A 20,365-nucleotide genomic window follows, 5' to 3' on the forward strand; every position below is an offset into this window, starting at 1 on the left:
TGAAGCGTTTTAATTATATTTTTCAAAAAATGAGATTTTATTGGGTATTTTTACCCGTAGGATTTTATTTTATCCGGTACGTAAATTTTATCGTATCGGGGGACTTTTTGAAGGTTCGGTTAGTATTTTAAAAATCTTTCCAAAGCGAAATAGTCTTCTGGAGTGTGTTTGGATTTATTGGGCACTTAAATATCTTTTTAAAACCTTTAAATAACATATAGGGCCCATTTATTTAATATTAAACCATATATTTATCACCTAGATTAATATTTAACCTAACCCTTTCCCCACCAACAGCCGACACCTCCTCCCTCAGCTTTTTCCATCGGTTTCATCATTTCACAGCTGAAGGAACCATCGGCCAAGCTCTATTCTTGAAAGAAAATTGTTCTCCGGCACTCGTTCTTCGTTTCCCTCACGACTACATCATCAAGGCATGCTTTGTATCACCTTTGCTGCATCATTCACGTTATATTACTGATGTACATGTATCTATGCATTTAAACTTTCGATCTAGCACTGTATGTGATTTATGCATTCGGTTTTGAGTGTTCATACTATCCTTTGTATTAACAAGCAAAACATGTTTCCTTTATTTCTTCCTTTAAGCATAAGCGTGTTTCTTCATTTCTATTTTGTATTGATATAAAAGCAGCACATTACGGTTATTGTACTTCACTTCTTCGAGACTTCCATTTTGAGTATTGAATGAAGTCCCATTTCTTTTAGCTTCCGCCATTATTTTCTTAGCTTCTGTTATGGTATCAGAGCTTAATTTCTAAGCTGAAACTCTGATTATCTTCAATGGCGAGAGGAAATCCAGTACCAATTTCTCAAGCTACAAGCTCAAACAACTCAGGTGGCCGAGTATCTTACGAAGATTCGAGTAGCCCATTCTATCTGCAAAATGGCGATCATCCTGGTTTGTTCTTGGTTTCTCATTTACTTACAGGTAACAATTATAATACCTGGAGCAGAGCAATGTCAATGGCTTTGACTGCTAAGAATAAGCTTTTGTTTGTTGATGGTACGCAATTACGCCCTGCATCTGGTGATTTGTTGTATGCTGCGTGGATTCGATGTAATAGCATGGTGATCTCGTGGATTTTGAATTCTGTCAGCCGAGAGATTGCGGATAGCTTATTATACATGTCCACGGCATATGAAATTTGGAATGATCTAAGAGATAGATTTCATCAAAGTAATGCTCCAAGAGTTTTTCAAATTAAGAAACTCTTGACTGGATTACACCAAGGCTCGATGGATATTAGTTCATATTACACTAGAATGAGAACTTTGTGGGACGAATTGAAAGATTTCCAGCCGATTTCCGTGTGTCACTGTGGTTCGATAAAGGAATGGCTGGATTATCATAATCAGGAGTGTGTGATGCAGTTCTTAATGGGTTTAAATGAGTCATATGCTCAAATCCGCGCTCAGATCTTAATGATGGAGCCACTGCCAGTGATTTCGAAGACTTTCTCTTTGGTTGTTCAGGAGGAGAGGCAAAGATCGATACATCATGATGCTTCTGTAAATCTACCTGATCAATTCAATACTCCGAACGTTGCAGCTGTAAGAGGTGCTCCTACCATTAAGGGAACCAAGTTTGATAGGCCTGTTTCTGTTTGTTCACATTGCCATTTTCCCAATCACACTGTTGATAAATGTTACAAATTGCACGGATATCCTCCAAGTCATCCAAGATATAAGCAGAAACAGAGTGACGGAAAAGTCCATGTTAATCATGCTCGTAGTTATTCTGATGTGCCACTGCCAACTATTGGTGCAGAGAGTGAAGGAAGAGTCCATGTTAATCATACTCGCAGCTATTCTGATGCGCCAATGCCAACTACTGAAAATCTGAATCCAGAACATTGCCGACAGCTTATTGCATTTTTAAGCTCGCAACTTCAGCTTGGTGGCAACACTTTGGTTTCACAACACCAACCTGATACTACACTTTGTTTCACCGGTACATCCTCATTATTCACTACCTCTACTTCTGCTCTTACCTTATCTTGGATCATAGACACAGGTGCCACACACCATATTTGTTGTTCCTTGAAGTCTTACCATGCCTTCAAACCGTTTCATTCTAGTGTCACATTGCCTAATAATTCGATTGCATCAGTTACCCACATAGGGACAGTTAAGTTGTCACGTGAACTAATCCTGAAAGATGTTCTTTATGTCCCTCATTTCAAATTTAACTTGTTGTCCATCAGTTCCTTAACCAAACAAATTCCTTGCTCAGTATCTTTTCTTCATGATTCTTGTCAAATCCAGGTTCTCAACCAGGACAAGATGATTGGGATGGGTAGAAGAGTGGGCGACCTATACATTCTATGTCATTTTCCAGCTACAATTTGTAATGTTTCCCTTTCCAAGTCTCAACTTTGGCATTATAGATTTGGACATGCTTCTTTTCCCAAGTTATCTGTTTTGGGAAAGGCTTTGGATATCAATCCCATAAATAACAATGATATATTGAACTGTGAAATATGCCCTTTGTCAAAACAAAGACGATTGCCATTTATTTCCAATAATTCATTGTCTAGTAGTCTTTTTGACTTGATTCATATTGATGTTTGGGGTCCCTTTAATCCTCAAAGTGTTGATGGATTCAAATATTTTCTCACAATTGTTGATGACCAATCTCGGTACACATGGATTTATTTGCTTAAGTCTAAATCTGATGTGCTTCATATATTTCCTTCTTACTGTCGGATGATTCGTACACAATTTAACAAGCAAATAAAGTCAGTTCGATCCGACAATGCTCCCGAACTGAGGTTCTCTGAATTTTTCAAGTCCGAAGGAATCATTCCTTTTCATTCTTGTGTGGAGCGTCCACAACAAAATTCTGTCGTAGAAAGAAAACATCAACACATTTTGAATGTGGCCCGGGCTCTACTTTTTCAATCCCATATTCCTTTATAATACTGGAGTGATTGCATTCTCACTTCCGTATATCTTATTAACCGCACACCTACATCCCTTTTGTCAAATAAATCTCCCTTTGATATATTTTTTCATAAAAGTCCCTCATTCTCTCATTTAAAGGTGTTTGGTTGCCTGTGCTATGGTTCAACTCTCCTTAGTCATCGTACCAAATTCTCTCCCCGTGCAATCAAATCTGTTTTCCTTGGTTACCCCCTGGCTACAAAGCATATAAATTGCTTAATCTTCTCACAAATGAGATTTATATATCTCGAGATGTAATATTTCATGAGAATATTTTCCCTTTCCAATGTGAATCTTCTTCTATGGACACTACCTTCTTCTCTGATTCTGTTCTACCAACCCAGGCCCCTTCACAGCCTTTAAACACTCCGGCTGCAAGCTCCAATAATGATGTTGCTGCCCGTCCACATCGAGTTCCAACTAAACCTACATGGTTGACTGATTATCAATGTTATGCCACTGCATCTTCTTCTCATGCCTCCACAACTCACCCTTTATCTTCTGTTCTTAGCAACCATAAACTTTCTATTCCTTACCAAGCTCTTGTTCACAACATATCTTCCATTGTTGAACCAAATACTTTCTCCCAAGCTGTTGTGAAACCAGAGTGGCGTGAAGCCATGGATGCTGAATTGCAAGCTCTGGAAAGCAATCGAACTTGTTCTATTGTTTCCTTACCACATGGGAAGAGTACTGTGGGATGTCGTTGGGTATATAAGGCTAAATTTCGAGCAGATGGCACACTAGAAAGGTATAAAGCACGGTTGGTTGCTAAGGGATACACACAACAGGAGGGAGTGGACTATTTTGAAACATTCTCACCTGTGGCCAAGATTGTCACGGTCAGAACATTGATGGCGTTGGCTGCCATCCGTGGTTGGTCTCTTACCCAACTTGATGTTAATAATGCCTTCCTACATGGTGATTTAGATGAGGAGGTGTACATGTCATTGCCTCCGGGATATCAACAAAAGGGGGTAAATCTTCCCATGAATGCAGTTTGCAAGCTCCACAAATCTTTGTATGGCCTTAAACAGGCTTCACGTCAATGGTTTTCCAAATTTTCATCTACGTTGCTCACCATTGGTTTTCATCAGTCACATGCTGATAGCTCTTTGTTTATTCGAACACGGGGTGATGTTTTTTTGGCTTTATTGGTTTATGTGGACGACATTGTTATTGCCACGAATAATGAGCAGGACGCCTTAGATTTGAAGCTGTTCTTGAATAGTCATTTTAAATTGAAAGATTTGGGCAGTTTGAAGTATTTTCTGGGAATAGAAGTTGCAAGATCTTCTCGTGGCATCTCCATTTGTCAACGACACTATGCACTTCAACTACTTACTGAGGCGGGTCTCTTAGGATGCAAGCCTCGCACAACACCGTTGGATGTCAATTCAAAGCTAAACAATGAAGATGGTGACTTATTAAGTGATCCTTCTCTATATCGAAGGTTGATGGGAAAGCTCTTGTATTTAACCATCACAAGACCTGACCTTGCTTATTCAGTCAACAAGCTAAGTCAGTTCGTGTCCAAGCCTCGAACTCCACATCTTCAAGCCGTATATTCAGTGCTCAAGTATGTGAAAGGCACGGTTGGTCAAGGTCTCTTTTATGGACAGTCAACCCCACTCAAACTTAGTTTCTTTTCTGACTCGGATTGGGCAGCTTGTCAAGACACTCGGCGATCAATTTCTGGATATTGTGTCCTTCTTGGTGAGTCCTTAATATCGTGGAAATCCAAGAAACAACAAACCGTTTCCAGGTCATCCGCTGAAGCAGAATACAGGTCGATGGCCAATGCTACTTGTGAGGTGATTTGGCTGTTATCATTGTTGAAGGACCTCTGCATTTCTTGCGATGAACCTGCTGTGTTGTTCTGTGACAGTCAATCGGCTATCCACATTGCATCCAACCCTGTTTTTCATGAGCGAACGAAGCATATTGAAATAGATTGCCATATTGTTCGAGAAAAACTTCACAGTGGACTCATCAAGATCCTGCACCTTTCAACACATTTGCAGCTTGCTGATTTGTTTACCAAGTCGCTACTACCGACTCGCTTCCGCATGTTATTGTCCAAGATGGGGATTCACAACATCCATGCTCCATATTGAGGGGACGTATTAACAAGCAAAACACGTTTCCTTTATTTCTTCCTTTAAGCATAAGCGTGTTTCTTCATTTCTATTTTGTATTGATATAAAAGCAGCACATTACGGTTATTGTACTTCACTTCTTCGAGACTTCCATTTTGAGTATTGAATGAAGTCCCATTTCTTTTAGCTTCCGCCATTATTTTCTTAGCTTCTGTTACTTTGTTTGATACACGCTTTCTGGTTTGTAGTGCAAGGGGTTGCTGTTTTGTGAAGGTTCAGGGGACGTTCAGGAGGGCAGAGTGATGCTGTGTAGAGGGCATAAGTTTTGGACAGGTTTGGGAGGGGGCCGAGAGGTGAAAGGGGGAAGGGTTTTCTCGTGTTTGGGTGGTGAGCGAGGGAGAGGTCGAACCAGTGGCGCGAGGGCTGAAATGAGCCACGTACTAGGCCCTGGTGGGCTGAAGACACGGCTTGGAGAGACTTGACAGCTGCTGGATCTATCCTCATAGTGGTTCGATCAAACTCAAGCGCTAAGGGGAGTCTCGGGTGTGATTTTTGGATGTTTTGCGGCTCTTCGTGGGTTGTAGCTGGCATGGGGCTGTGTTCGTGGTTAAGGCAGGTCCAGTAAGGTCTGGTCTGGGTCCCTAGCGGCTGGGCTTGAGGTTGGTTGGGGTGGTTAGCATGTTAGGGTCAAGATAAGAGGGTTAACTTCACGGAAATTTGTTGCTGGAATTTCCAGCAGCTCGCTGGCCGTGGGTTCGAGGGACTCTAGATCGGGTTTTAGATTTTTTAGAGTCCTTTAAGTGTTGTTAAGATATATAAAAAAGTTGGGAAAGTTTCGGTTTAGTTTTGGTCCGATTCGGGTTAAAACCGGGACTCCGATTCAAGTTTTAAAACGAATCGGTTAAGTTCTTATTTTGGCTCGAGTTTATGTCTAGGAACGCTTATAAATATGTTTTGGGATATTTTAAGGAGTTTGGTAAGCTTCGGATCAAAATAATGAGTTTTGGTTTTATTCGGGATTTAGTCGCCGCAAGAGATATTAATTAAATAATTAATTGAAACGTTTAGATTTAAGCCTAATAAAATTATATAAAATTATATTTAAGCTGAAATAATTATTATAAGTCTAAGTTTTCAATTTGGGAATTTTATGCTAACGTTTGGTTTAATTCGGGATTAAAACGCATTAATAGGTTATATTTAAAGATTAATTTAAAAGTCATATATTTAAGCCAAATAAAAATATGGGAAAGTTCTTGTAAGCTTAAATAATTATTTGGGACGTGTTAGAGCTAATGGAATTAAGAAAATGTCAAAGAAGTGAAATTTTACGTCTAGGGGCAAAAGGTAATTTTGGGTTTCCATGGGCAAAATGATCATTTTGCACCTGGCGTGAGATGTTGGTCCTGGCAGCGCCCTGAGCACAAAATTATGATATTTTAAATATTTATGTATCATGTTTACGATTTTTACGTAATTATGCTGAATACGTTGCATGCTTGGTTTAAAGGAAAAATTATGTATATGCATGTTTTTATTAAGTGATGAATATGATGACACGTTTTGAAGGAAGTGAATTAGTTGTGACTAACACGATGACACGATGATATGATTGGAGATATCATGAGGGAAAAGGCCCCAGAGGGAGCCTGTTTACGGGAGAAGGCCCCAGAGGGAGCCCGACGATCGTATTTCCATTGACATGATATGATGACATGATAGGCTCGGGCTCAGTTGACGGGTGAGAGTGTCGCTGATGTCCCCCGCCGCCGGGTACCGCGGTTACACGTAGATGGATCCATCGACTGACATGATGACATGATGATACGAAAGTCACAGCTAATGAACGGAATTCAAATTAAGATTTTAACACGTATATGCTGATACGATGATACATGCTATTACCACGTTTTAACAGGTCACAGTTACGCATACAATATGATAACATGATTAGACATGTTTTGACACGATATGATTTTACACGACACGTTTACGTTATGATTTTAAGTTCATGAAATATATGTTGGGTATGATATTTTTCACTGCTGTGTGCTATGTATATGTACTTGTTATTCCTGGTACAGGCGTGTTGGGTCTTTAGACTCACTAGGCGTGTGTGATGCAGGTGAGTTTCATGATGAGGAGACATGAGGTGCCGAACTCTGAGTAGGCAGACCTGGTGGGGTGACACGATCCGAGGACCACATGTTTTCCGCATTATGATTTATGAGATTGAGAGGAGATGAATATTTTCAAACGTTGATGATTTTAAGTTTTTATTCGTTCACGTATACGTATGATTCTGGATAAGTTTATGATTATGAATAAGTTTGGTTATTTTAAACTGCGCTATTTTTACGGTCAGATAATTACGATTATTTTAAATGTTATTTCGAAAATACGAACTTTTATAAAAAAAAAATTTATTCCGCACTTTTTAAAATGAGTGAGACGTTACAGTGTGGCTGCTGGCTGCTGTTAGGGCACGTCCAGGGGTCTTAAAGGGGCTGAGTCATGGTCCTAGATAGGCTAAGGGACGGCTGGTGCAAGGGATAGGGCATAGGATGCTAGGGGTTTACCGCGCAAATCTTGTAGGTGATGGTTTATGGGTTGGCAAGTGCATGGGCTGTAGAGGCTGTTCTAGTAGGTTTTTAAGGGCTTGGTCATGGTCCTAGGAAGGTTACATAAGGTCTGGTGGAGTCAGCCAAGGGCTAGGGTCAAAGCAAGTTAGGGTTTTGTGCAAGCTAGGGTCTTCGAAAATGAGCATAATTTTCCAGCAAGGTTCTAGGCTTGTTCAAGGGTTTTAATTGGGTTGATTTGGGATGTAAAAGGGTTAGTAAGGTGTTAGTAAGATATGGTTCAAGATTGGTTAAGATTTGAGTCGATATGGGTTAAAACCGGGACGTACAATTAAGTTTTAAAACGAATAGAGAAATTAGTTGATGAGCTTAATTTTACGTCTAATAAATGTTTATGAGTGTATTATTATGTTTCATGTTAAGTTTAGGGATGAAAAATTTATGTTTAAAATTTGGGAATAAACCATTAAGTTTTGAATTTATTCGGGTTAAAAACGCTTCATGGTTTATTTATTAAGTAATTAAAACAAAAGTCTCGGATTTACGTCTAAGAAAAATATTAGAAGTCAAATTTAAGATTGTATGATGGTTTGGATAGGCTTGAGTCGATAAAAGCAAGAAAACGTCAAAAAACAATCAGGAATTTTAGAGCACAGTGGCAAAATGGTCATTTTATGTACCGAGTAGTGCGAAAGGTTTGGCAGTGTCCGAAGAATCATAATACATGTTAAATAATATTTTAAAGCGTTTATAATGAAAATATGAAATTTTATGATTTATGTTAAAGCTGTACGATTTTTTCTTGAAAAATGTTATTTTACGAATTTTGAAGAACATGATATTTTATGAATAAAAAGGAAAGAAATATATTTTGAAGGATGTGAATTGACTGTGACAAATATGATATAATATATGATTATTGGGAATATCGTGAGAGAGAAGGCCCTAGAGGGAGTCCATTTACGGGAGAAGGCACCAGAAGGAGCCAAACGATCGTATTTCCATTTACGGCGGTGCCTAGTGCCCGTCCCCATGCGCAATGTTGAGCTAAGACTGATCAGTCACCACATGATACGATTACATGTAGTCACTTTTAAAGATCAAACTTCATCTAAAATGATATGATGATAAAAATTTTTACAATTAAATGATTTATAATTTATTTATGATTACAAGCATATTTTAAATAAAAGAATGATTTTAATGCATGTATATGTATTATTTGTTACGTATGGTTAGAACATGCCGAGTCATTAGACTCACTAGGTTTGGATGGTTGCAGGTGATGATGATATTGATGGAGTCGCTGACGCTTGAATGAATCGAGTCTGACAGTATACTCCCGATGGAAATTTATTTTCTGTATTAGCTTGATAGTTGAAGTTTGGAAATTAAGATTTTGAGAATGATTTATTTAGAGATTCTTATGCTTTATTTTGAAGTTGGTTTTGATCATGTTAAAGGTTGACGTAGAATTTTTGTTAATTGACGATTTAGAAATTTTTTATGCATTTGAGATTTTAAATGTTAAATTAATTTATGGATTTTGCAAATGCTGAGTTATTTTACATGGCATGTTTCAGAAAAAAAATTTAGTAAGATTTTAAAGTTTAAAAATAGTGGACTTTTCACTTCTTTTTAGGAGGCATAATTCCACAAATTCAATTCAAACAATAGATCAATATCAATACCACCAATAACAAGGTTTCCACTCTTCAACCTTCCACCATACTCCAACCTCAATGATTTAATTACCAACCAATATCACAAATCAACCCCTCAAAATTTCTACCAATAATAATTCCCAAGCACAACCAACACTTGTTACTTCTAGCAATTCATCAAACACCTTAAATGCATGGTAAAATTTGAATTTTTTATCCTAAGAACCAAATTGTTGGAATAGTTCGCAATCTTGATTTTGATGATAACAAAACTTGTTAATTGTGTTACACCTTATTATGCAGAATCTAGGATCACTCACGAGATGTTTACATCGCAAAACTGAAGACCCAACTGATCGCACAAATTGAATCAGTCTAACTGGCTACGTCATTTGAGCAATACAGCTGGTTGACCAGTTGATAGGTGATTCAGCAGGAAAACCTCATAAGCCTGGCCAGCCGAAGGAGTGCTCAACTGATGAAAAAACCTAGCTGATCAGTCCAACTGAACGAATGTGAAATCAGTTCAACTGACGAGTCAACTGATTTCACCAGCCCAACTGAAAGATCAGTTTAAACTGACCAATACGAAGCATCAGTTAGAATCCTTTAGTTATGGTTGATAATAAATTCCTTCGAGTGGATTCCAGCTGTGCGAGAAGGTACAAAGCCATTATCCAGTCAAAGGACAATAATGGACGTTGCATCAGAGCATTAAAGACAAAACGCTTCAGAGGGACAGTCAAAAAGACGAGACATATAGTCCAAGAAGCCGATTCAAATGCAACGTATACAATAAATGATTCTCACTGTACGATCAGCTTCCTCCGCCTATATAAAGAGAAGATCGGTGAAGACTCAAACAATAGAGGGAGCACATATACAATACTAGAGAGAAAAGGGCACGCTCAGTTGCATATCAGCTTTCAGAAGCACTTAAGCCTAGAGGGAATTCTTCATCATTGTATCAGCTTAGTGTAGAAGCCACTTTCCCTCAGTGTGTGAGAACATTCTTGTTCAGTTCTCACACACACAATTACTTTCAATACCACCCAAAACAGTCTTGCACAAAGACTTTAAACTTGTGTATATAGCCTTTCTCACATAAACATTAAATAATTGTTGACTGGAAGTTGCTGTTTTCAGTCGTAGCTAGGAGTTCAGTTTAGGCAGTGGATAAGTCCTAGCTAAGTGGGCTTGTACATGTAATTGTATAAACCAAAATCTTCTAGTGTATCCTATCCGTGGAGATAGAAGGGGTGATGTAGGAGTAGTTGAAGTCTCTGAACATCCATAAACATATCTTGTGTATTTAACTGATTAACAATCACTTTAAAATCGTTTTGATTAGTTAGAGTGTTCGTGTGGTCAGTTGTTACCATAACTGAAATATAAGAATGAAAAAACTAATATGTGTTCTTTCAGTTAGTCAGTTTACACAAGTTAAAATACTTTCTAACATTTCAGCTTTCTTTACGAAGGATTACTTCGAGTTTCTTTCGCTTGGTTTAAAACCAAACTCGATTTAATTCATCGGTGTTAATATTCTTAGAACACGAGCTATTGAAGCTCATTGAAGGTTGTTGTGTGCGAAATGCTTTCGAAGGCGCTAGCACAAACGACCCATCAACAATAGTGCAAAATTTTGTTACAATGTTGTAGGAGAGGGCCAAAACCAATGAATATCCGAGTTAGAATGGAAAAATCGAATTCAAGTTGTCAATATGGTGTTTGAAGAAAATTACCAAATTTGGGATGAACACTAACCTTGATTTTGCAATGATGCTGTGTGAATTGGCTTGAAGATATTACAGTAGAAGATATCGGATGATGTGGTGACAGTGTGATATTTTTTTGAAGAAACGCACTAAAGTGGTTGAGATGCGGCCGGCCGTGCGAGAGGGAAAGAGTTTGGGCATTCGCGTTTCTGATTCTGCACCTAGGGATCAGTATATATAGGCAACAGGCACGGGGCCCCAACTTACGGACGCTAAGGCGCTTGTTGTTCTGTATTTTAATTTCAAAAAATGGCCAGTTGGTGCTTAGGCGCTATGGATGTGGTGTTGTTGTCGTAGCATGTGTGTACTAAGATATGGGACAGAGGCGCCATATTGTTGGTGCTGAAGCGTTGTATTCACTGCAGACTTTATTTAGTTATTTTTTAAATTTCCATCACACTTGCATCACAAAAACTCGATTTTTATAAATCTATCACAACATGCTTAATGATAACATAAAAAAATTAAATTAAGAAAAGTTAATAAACTCTATAAAATTAAAGGATATGAATTTGGGTTACCTCCCAAAAAGCACTTAGTTTATAGTCCTCAGCCTGACTATCAGTAAATTCAGTTTGCTTCTCATAATGGAATGTTGTCTACACTCAACAATTCGCTCCCCTGGTAATGCTTGACTTGTTGACCATTGATGTTGAAAGTTCGTTCATCATTGCACTTTAGTTCAATTGCACCATATAGACGCACTGTCTCTATGGTGAACGGTCCTGACCACCTAAACTTCAACTTACCGGGAAACAGTGCATTGTAGAATTAAATAATAATGTTTGTCGTTCAGGCTCGAACTCTCTTCGCAAAATTTTCTTGTCATGCAACTTATTCTTTTATTTTTTTGTAGATCTTGGCATTTTCGTAAGCACTGTTCCAAAATTCTTCCATATTGCTAAGTTGTATTAGCCTTTGTTCCCCTGAAACTTTTCATATCAAAGTTGAGTTTCTTAACAGCCCAAAACACTTTGTGCTCCACTTCTACAAGTAGGTGACATGTTTTTCCAAAAACCAACTTGTAGTGGACATCCTAATAGGTGTCTTGAATCTAGTCTTATATGCCCAAAGTGCATCATTCAAGTTAATTTTCAATCCTTCATATTAACCTTAACATTTTTCTCCAAAATTTTCTTGACTTCATTGTTATATATTTATGCTTGACCTTTTGATTTTGGATGAAAGGAAAGCATCACCTTATGCTTCACATTATATTTAGCCAAGGGTGAGTTAAAAATCTTATTGGAAAAATACGTACCATCATCGATTAATATTGCTCTTCGCATCCCAAACCTAATGAAGATATCTTATACACAAATTTAACTACAACAAGAGAATAATTAGTATTGTGGGAATAGCTTCCACTATTTCGAGACATAATCAATAACAGTTAGTATATAAGATTGACAAAAATAAGGCAGGAAAGTTCTCATAAAATCTATTCTTCAAACGTCAAAAAGCTTCACATCCAAAATATTTGTTAGTAGTAATTTGTGTTGCCTAGAAATATTATCTACCCATGGGCATCTATTACAAGATTTTACTAAGGTGTAAAAATCTTTAAACAAGTTAGGACAATAAAAACCAGTGTAATACCTTAGATACTGTCCATGATTTTTCAAAATGCCCACCATTTTGTGTAGAATGTCATTGCTCCGAAATCTCTTTTGTTTCCTCTTTCGTCACACATCTTCTGAAGACTTAATCAATGCATCACTTGAAGACATATGGATCATCCCAGAGGTAGAATTTAGAGTCATGGAAATTTTTTTCTTTGATGATGGTTCAAATTTGGCCACAAGAAAAAACATTAGCAATGTCTGCAAACCATGAAAGTTTAGAATTTACCTCGGAGAGTAGTTCGTTAGGAAATGTCTCCCTGATGCATTTTTCTTCTCTCTTGTCTTCTATCTCTAACCTTGATAGATAGTTAGCCACTTGATTGTAACTTCTTTTCTCGTCTTTGACCGTAAAGTAAAATTCTTGTAGCACCAATATCCACCTCATCAACCTTGGCTTTGCATCTTTCTTGTCCATCAAGCAATAAATTGTTGTATGTTCAGCATAAAAATTACTTTAGGGCAATTAGATACGATCTGAATTTTTCAAACGCAAACACCACTATAAAAAGTTTCTTTTCATTAGTGGTGTAATTATGTTGTGTTGCATCTGTGGTGCGACTTGTATAGTGAATTACTCTGAACATCTTGTTTCTTCTTTGTCCTAGTACAACAGCAACCGCATAGTCACTAGCATCAGACATATGTTCGAATGACTCCTTCGAGTCAGGTACTATAATGATATGTGCAGTCACTAATGCTTCCTTGATCTTGTCAAAAGCCTGCTATCGATCATCATAAAAAATAAGTTTCACAAAGGTTTAGTGATTTTAGTATTTTTTTTTTTAATAAATCGTTTATAGAATCCGACATGTCCTAAAAAGCTTCTTATTCCTTTGACATTCTTTGGTGGTGAAAGTTTCTTTGATTGAAAAAACCTTGGCTCTGTCAATCTCTAATCCACTTGAAGATACTTATGCTTAAGAACAATGACCTCATGGACCATAAGTGACTTTTTTTCCCAGTTAAGAACAAGATTCTTTTCTTGGCATCTCTGTAAAACAAATGATAAGTTATGCAAACAGTGATCAAATTAGGAACCAAATACTGAGAAATCATCTATGAAGACTTCTACAATCTCTTCCACCATGTCTGCAAATATGACTATCATACACCTCTAGAAAGTAATAGTTTCATTGTACATCCCAAAGGGCATCCTCTTAAATGCGAATGTATCGTATAGACATGTGAATATTATATCATCATTTAGCATTTCAATACTTCAGCCTTTACTATTTCTTTCATAGCCGGGTTCAACCTCATTTGATGATCAAAAAATGGCATATATGATTCCTCTATCAAAATATTATGCATGCATATAGTGTGACTAATTCTCTTTACATCAGCTATCGAACATCCTGAGGCAGTTTAAATTTCATCAAAACTCTCAACAATTTATATTTTTCATCCAAAGTTAGAGATGAAGATATAATTACAAGATAAGTCAATTTTAGTCTAAAAATGCATAACACAGGTGTTTAGGTAATTCCTTTAATTCATGAGAAATATGCGGTACCTCTTTAGTTGCATCTTCCAACAACTCCTCTTTTTGAGAGCCAACCCACTTTTCTTTTGGAAAACTATCAAGAGCTAGTAATTTCTCTCTAAGTTCCCAATCATCATTATCCACACAAGATGTCAAACTCACCAGACATCTCTCTAAAGAATCTTCCACTAGCTTTCCTATACCTACATGAGACACAAAAAAATCGATGATATCAATACTATAGCAACTGCTTATCTCGTTGGTTCCTTTTATGGCGTTGTAAATGTAATTATTACCGAAGCCAAGACCAGTCCGGTCTCCTGATGGCTTTTCGTAACTCTTGCAATATATCTCTTAAGCGTGTGCTAGAATATTTTAGCAAAGTTTTGAATATCTGAAAGAATAATATATTATGAATTGATCGAGAGTCTAGAGTTCTGGCTGATTCTTGAAATAGACTTTTACATATGATTTCCAATGTTAAGATTTGAATGGTTATAATCCATATCATATAGTGACCAAACCATAAAACAAATAGTATCGATTACCAAGTGTCATTCATCGTATAACAAAATCGTATGAAGCAATAAATGTCTGTGATAAGGACATTCAACGTTCAGAATGTTTGTGTTTGTATTCTCTTAACAGGTGGATTTGCTGATAAATTGTCTTCACGTATAAGGAAACAAATATGGTACTATTTGTTGGATGATTATGTCAATCAGAATACTACATAAATATCCAATCACTCAGTTGATATTTTTTTCTCAATTCGGTAGACGTAAATTAGTACTTTTGAAAATACGCGACAAGATCTAGTGAAAGAACGTGTTTGCTGAATTTTATTACTTCTGAATGTTAGTACATCACCAAAACTTATAAATACCCAACACATTCTTTTATTGTTACGATGCTGGATTGCTAGAGTTACAAGCTTGGTCAATGAGCCGTTTAATTAGCCATTCAATTTCGAAAATTGAAAGGTTTGCATGAGGCTGAAAAGAGCTGAACAAAATAAAAAAAAATTTGTGCCTCTATCATTCGAAATTATGAGAATTTTCTACATGACCTGCTAGAGCAAGCTATAAGTTAGCCAACCGCACCTTCAAATCACTGAGTTGCAAAATCACAACACCTAATATTTCAAATCCCTCACTCCAAATGAAACAACCCGACATTAAGATCAGTTCTCTAGAAAATCACAATTAGAAGTGGTTCCGTGACCATTCCTGGATACAAAAATTAGCTTTAGAATCTGTTGGAAAGCAAAACAGCTTCTAAAGAGTTCTTTAGTTTGCATGCCTTGTTTCATTTGTATGATCCCAGGAATCAAATAGACTAAAACCAAAGAAAACCTTTCTCAGTGCCGCCGCACAATTCCCATATTATAACGACGTACTAGAAACTAATTTTTTATTGATTCTATTACAAAGTTATCTTCATAGTTTTCGTTCTCTCAATAATCATTTACAAATGGTTGTCCCGCTTCGACTTTTGTCAAAATTGTAATAGTAAAGCAATGTTAATATTTTATTTTGTAGGTTTTGATCATTCTCCAACATGGTCAATTATTATTCACAAGAAAGAAAGGAAAGATAAAGAGTGTGAAAAAACGAAAAGGAGATGAAAATGATGGTAAGACAATCTCCAATATTGTAGCATAACAATGACCTAAGTGTAAGTTTAGCAACAACTAATTTATTCTACAAAATATTTATTCACACGTTAATTAAAATATCGATACATTAATGTTATGCTTGATTAAATATAAGATTATAAAATAATAAGTAATTTAATTATTTTTTGAAAAAATAAATTTTTTATTCAATTACAAATGTATAAATCAATATAGTGAGTGTTAGATTCTTTAGTTTTGATGATAAAAAAAAAAAGACTTATTGTACTAGATCAAATTTCATTGTATGTATTACATATATTCGATCGTTCCATTGAAGGTTCAGAATAAGTCGTTCAACCGATCTCAAAGTGCAAAGCTATCCAACAATTTTAGCCTAAGTAGCATATTTATCTATTTTACCGCTCGAACTTACAAGTCTGTGGCATAAGACCACTCAATTATTCATTCTATCGAAACATATTTCAAAACGGTTGAGTAAGTTATCTTCAAATTCAAGTCACACATCTTACTAGGGATGTAAACAAACCAAACCGTTCGCGAGCTATTCGGAGCTCGGCTCGATAAAAATCTTGTTTGAGTTCGTTTGTTAATCATATCAAACCAAGCTCAAGCTCGATTTTGAGCTCGACAACTTAATCAAACCAAGCTCAAGCCTAAACGTATTCGGCTCGTGAGCTCGCAAACATGTTCGATAATAGGCTCGCGAGCTCGAACTCGGTTCGTTTAGGTGGCTCGTAAGCTCGAGCTTGACTCATTTGTTGAGTTGACAAATAAAAATATTAGTACTAATAAAAGTTAAACTTTTATGTCTAATATAAAATTAGTTCATAGATATATTTAATTTTAACAAGCTCGAATCAAGCTCAAATTCGAGCTCAATTGTATGTTTTACGAGCTCGAAAACGAGCCGAGTTCAAGTCAGGCTTGTTAAATATGATAAACGAGCTATTACTAAACCAAGCTCGAGCCCGGCTTGATTAAAATGATAAACGAGCTTTTCACGAGTCGAACTCGAGCTTTTCACAAGCTTAGTAATTTCAATACAAGTCGAATTCTAGCCCGATGATAAAAGCTCGAATAAAGCTCGAGCTCTATCAATCTTAAACGAGCCAAACTCAAGCCAGATGATAAAAGCTCGAATCAAGCTCGAGCTCGAGCTTGAGCTTGAATTAATCTTAAACGAGTCATGCTCAAGCCTGATACTGTTCGGCTTGGTTTGGATCGTTTACATCCCTACATCTTACAAAGATCCTATCTACTCTTTCAGAAAAGTTGACTTACTGATCATACACTACAAATAAGCTACATCAGAATATGAGAATGTTTTCATAAAAACTCATAGCTCAAATACAATCACTTTTTGCTGTCAATGACCGTTTCTTTCCATATCTGGAAAATATCACATTGCGCGTTTATTGAGATTACTACTAATCAAGACTCCAAACATTTATTAAAATCCTTGTTTCATTTCATTTATGTCACTTATTATGTTGTGTCTTTATTCTTGAGTATAAAGTATCATGAAAACCCTCAGTCCATTTTTTGTGTTACTTTTGATCCGACCGATTTTAAGAGTTGAGAAAATCATGTGTTGTATAGCTAACCCTATCAAGACCGGTTGCATTATATGTCAGTGTTTAAGAGAAAATTTTAAAAAGTTTATTAACCCTTTTAAACACTTCCATGGTCCTAACAGTTACTCAAATACACTATATAATTAAAAATTACTATAAATAATGAAATACATTTTATAATTAACAAATGAAACATAATAAAAAAATTATCCAAAATATCTTTACAATGTTGCACCAAATCTCCTGCAACACAATTCTAAAGATAGCACTCGATTGGAGTTTCTGTAATCAAGTTATCTATTACTTCTATTAATGTATTAATAAAATTAAATATCTCTTAGTAACTATTTAGTATCTTGGTCTGTTTTTGGATATACCAATATTATCCTTCATCTCCACATTTTCTAATTCAAACACGTAAGTAGAATTCGATATTTTTCAATTCTCTGACTCCCTCAATTTCATAAACTGAATCGTCCCATTTAACACACTCAATCTCAACTTCCCTCTTCTTCATTTCATCGTTCCTTTGTAACATTACTTTTTTATGCTAGAATGACATTTCAAAAGTCCAATCTCTCCATTTCAAAATTGTAGAAATTTACAAAATATTGACATATACTAGATAACTGAAATATAAACTGAAATCTATAATGAAAACAGTCGACTAAAGCTATGAGAGTTCCGCAGAGAGTTTGCCAGAATTTGTGCGAAAGATTGTGTGTGTATTGTTTTGGCCGATGCCCTCCTTATATTATCTTTATTATGCGTTTTTTTTCTCACTTTCTCCATGACTCACGATTTGCCCATGTTTCGTTTCCATGATCTCCTCATATCTGCATGTCATTTGATCTATGCAAACCAATTTTGAATTAATGGATTTCTTATTTTATCTGCTTATTTTATTCCTCTTCCTGGGCTTGATTAAGTTTTGGGCTTGTCCAACTTTGGGCCTAAATAAAAATATAGCTTCAAAAAATACCTCCCAGAAGCATTGCCTCATTGGGCAAAAATGCTTGTTAATAAATCCTTAATCCATTTTTTTTAGTCAAGCCCGTGAAGCCCCATTTTGCTTTCAAAAATTGAGTTCAAAACTTTGGAAAAACAATCACATTCAAAATTTTAGTTTCCCGCTTTCTTATTCTTCCTCCTCATTATTTTCTTCCAAGAGTCCAAGCCAAATATTGATATCATCGTTCCGGAACACACTACATGGACGTCATCGACAAATCATTTACCCAAATATTATGCTCACCAGTATACTGTCACGCCGCCTGCAACCCGACTAGCCATCTCAATCCTTGCTTCGACCAAGCTCCTATCGTTTGTCGTGTAGCTACTGTGATCCATAATTTTGCGACCCAAGCCAGAAATGCATTTTCTCTGGTCATTTGACACTCTGCTACCATGCTTGCCCCATCTTAGATTCAGTCAGTCGCCACTCATCGCTACTGTGGTGATGGTCGCTGCCACTCATCAGCTAGCTACCCATTTTTTATGGTGAATTTTGACAGCTGTATGATTAACTTCTATCTGTAAATGCTTTTTGCTTGATCTTTGATTGTTTTACTTGTATGTCATGTCCAGAAAGTCCACTTCTATGGTCATTTGGATTCAGGAATTATGTCACTTGACCATTCTTATAACTTACTGATTTTAATAATTTTCTTGCCGCTGCAAATAACTCTTCGCACAATTGTATTTTGAGTCAATTTAGCATTAGTTACTGCCTTCAAGATCCATTTGTGGTGTGAAACTACTCTGTTTTTCAGCTTCCACAGATCCTTGGTATGATATAATCTACATCCATCTATCTATATAGAATCTCATATTTGTAGTGATGATAGTACAGGTTGAGTTCTAAAACATGGCAGATAGTGTTTCATGTCTTACCCTTGAAACTTAATGCTCAACTCGTTGTATATGAGCTTTTGTGATTCTCTTGTGATATTGATCTTTGCAGTCGGAAGTTGCATTTATGAGGATTTGGCCATTGGTTGGCCTTGTTTCTTTTAAAAATAATGCTTGGAAGTTGGCGGACGAGTTTACTACGAAAAATGCACACAAAGATGACATACTCCCCACAGTAACATTAGCGGGGAATACTTCAATGTTCTCGGTGGTTTCCCCGACAGGACATTCACAGCTATGCCATTGTCAATCAACACCCTAAACATTGACTTCCCATTTACACGAGCTTTGATGTACAACGATCTTATGTTCTTGGTCATCGCTGGTGTACGCTTCTTGAGTATCACTTGTTTGGGCCTGTTTGGGTGATCTTCATTGATATTCACTCTTGAACTTCCTTCGAGGAGTTTATTTGCACGTCCTTTCTTTTGCACGTATTCTTTGAGCATCAACTCCTCATTCTCCTTTTCCACCATTTTAAACATATCTGGATGTATCACTACTCCAGTGGCATTATCCACAGTGATGTGAAACTTTCTCACACAAAATTTGATTGTTTTGCTTCTTTGATCATCATCCTCACTTAATAAATCATCGTCATCGTCCACTAACTTATCTTCAGTAGCTAATATACCAAACTTGGACCTACTCCCTGCATGATCTTCAATGACTAGAATACCAATTGTGGGTCAATTTTCCAGCTTAGTGGGCTCCAATTTTTTTACAGCAGCTCTTTCTCTCAACTACCTTTTATGATTCCTAGTAAGTGACCTACATAAATTTTTGTGTTGGGCCACACTCTAGGACTTAGTAAACTCGCATCCGATAGGAAGGACGTACCTGGTCTTTGCTCCCCTGCCCTCAATCATTTCTCTTTTTGAAGCTTCATCCACACGCCGCTCTCTATCATGATCAGCTGATTTTTCCCTCATTTCCATCCTTTGCAATTCAACTCCGTATGTGTTTCTCCTATCCGAGTATCTTTGGTGCTTATGGTGAGATGACTCCCCTTAAACCATTGATACTTAGGCACTGGACTCTCGAAG

General features: G+C 36.7%; 1 protein-coding gene across 1 annotated transcript; it reads left to right on the top strand.

Moving 5' to 3' along the window:
• Positions 1 to 723: 723 nt before the first annotated feature.
• LOC140809875 (uncharacterized) lies at positions 724 to 2,426 on the top strand. Its single transcript, XM_073167643.1, has 2 exons — positions 724 to 1,975; positions 2,290 to 2,426. Exons 1-2 carry the CDS (start codon positions 805 to 807, stop codon positions 2,322 to 2,324), a joined length of 1,206 nt encoding a protein of 401 aa, XP_073023744.1. The 5' UTR covers positions 724 to 804; the 3' UTR covers positions 2,325 to 2,426.
• Positions 2,427 to 20,365: the final 17,939 nt, after the last annotated feature.

Source organism: Primulina eburnea, chromosome 13, assembly GCF_022965805.1.
Source record: "Primulina eburnea isolate SZY01 chromosome 13, ASM2296580v1, whole genome shotgun sequence".
NCBI classification, from domain to species: Eukaryota; Viridiplantae; Streptophyta; class Magnoliopsida; order Lamiales; family Gesneriaceae; genus Primulina; species Primulina eburnea.

Bases quoted from the DNA above. Each gene is read 5' to 3' on its own strand.
- LOC140809875 (XM_073167643.1), top strand. From the start codon at position 805: ATGGCGAGAGGAAATCCAGTACCAATTTCTCAAGCTACAAGCTCAAAC. The intron at 1,976-2,289 runs GTACATCCTCAT...TGTCAAATCCAG, and splicing joins TACTACACTTTGTTTCACCG to GTTCTCAACCAGGACAAGAT.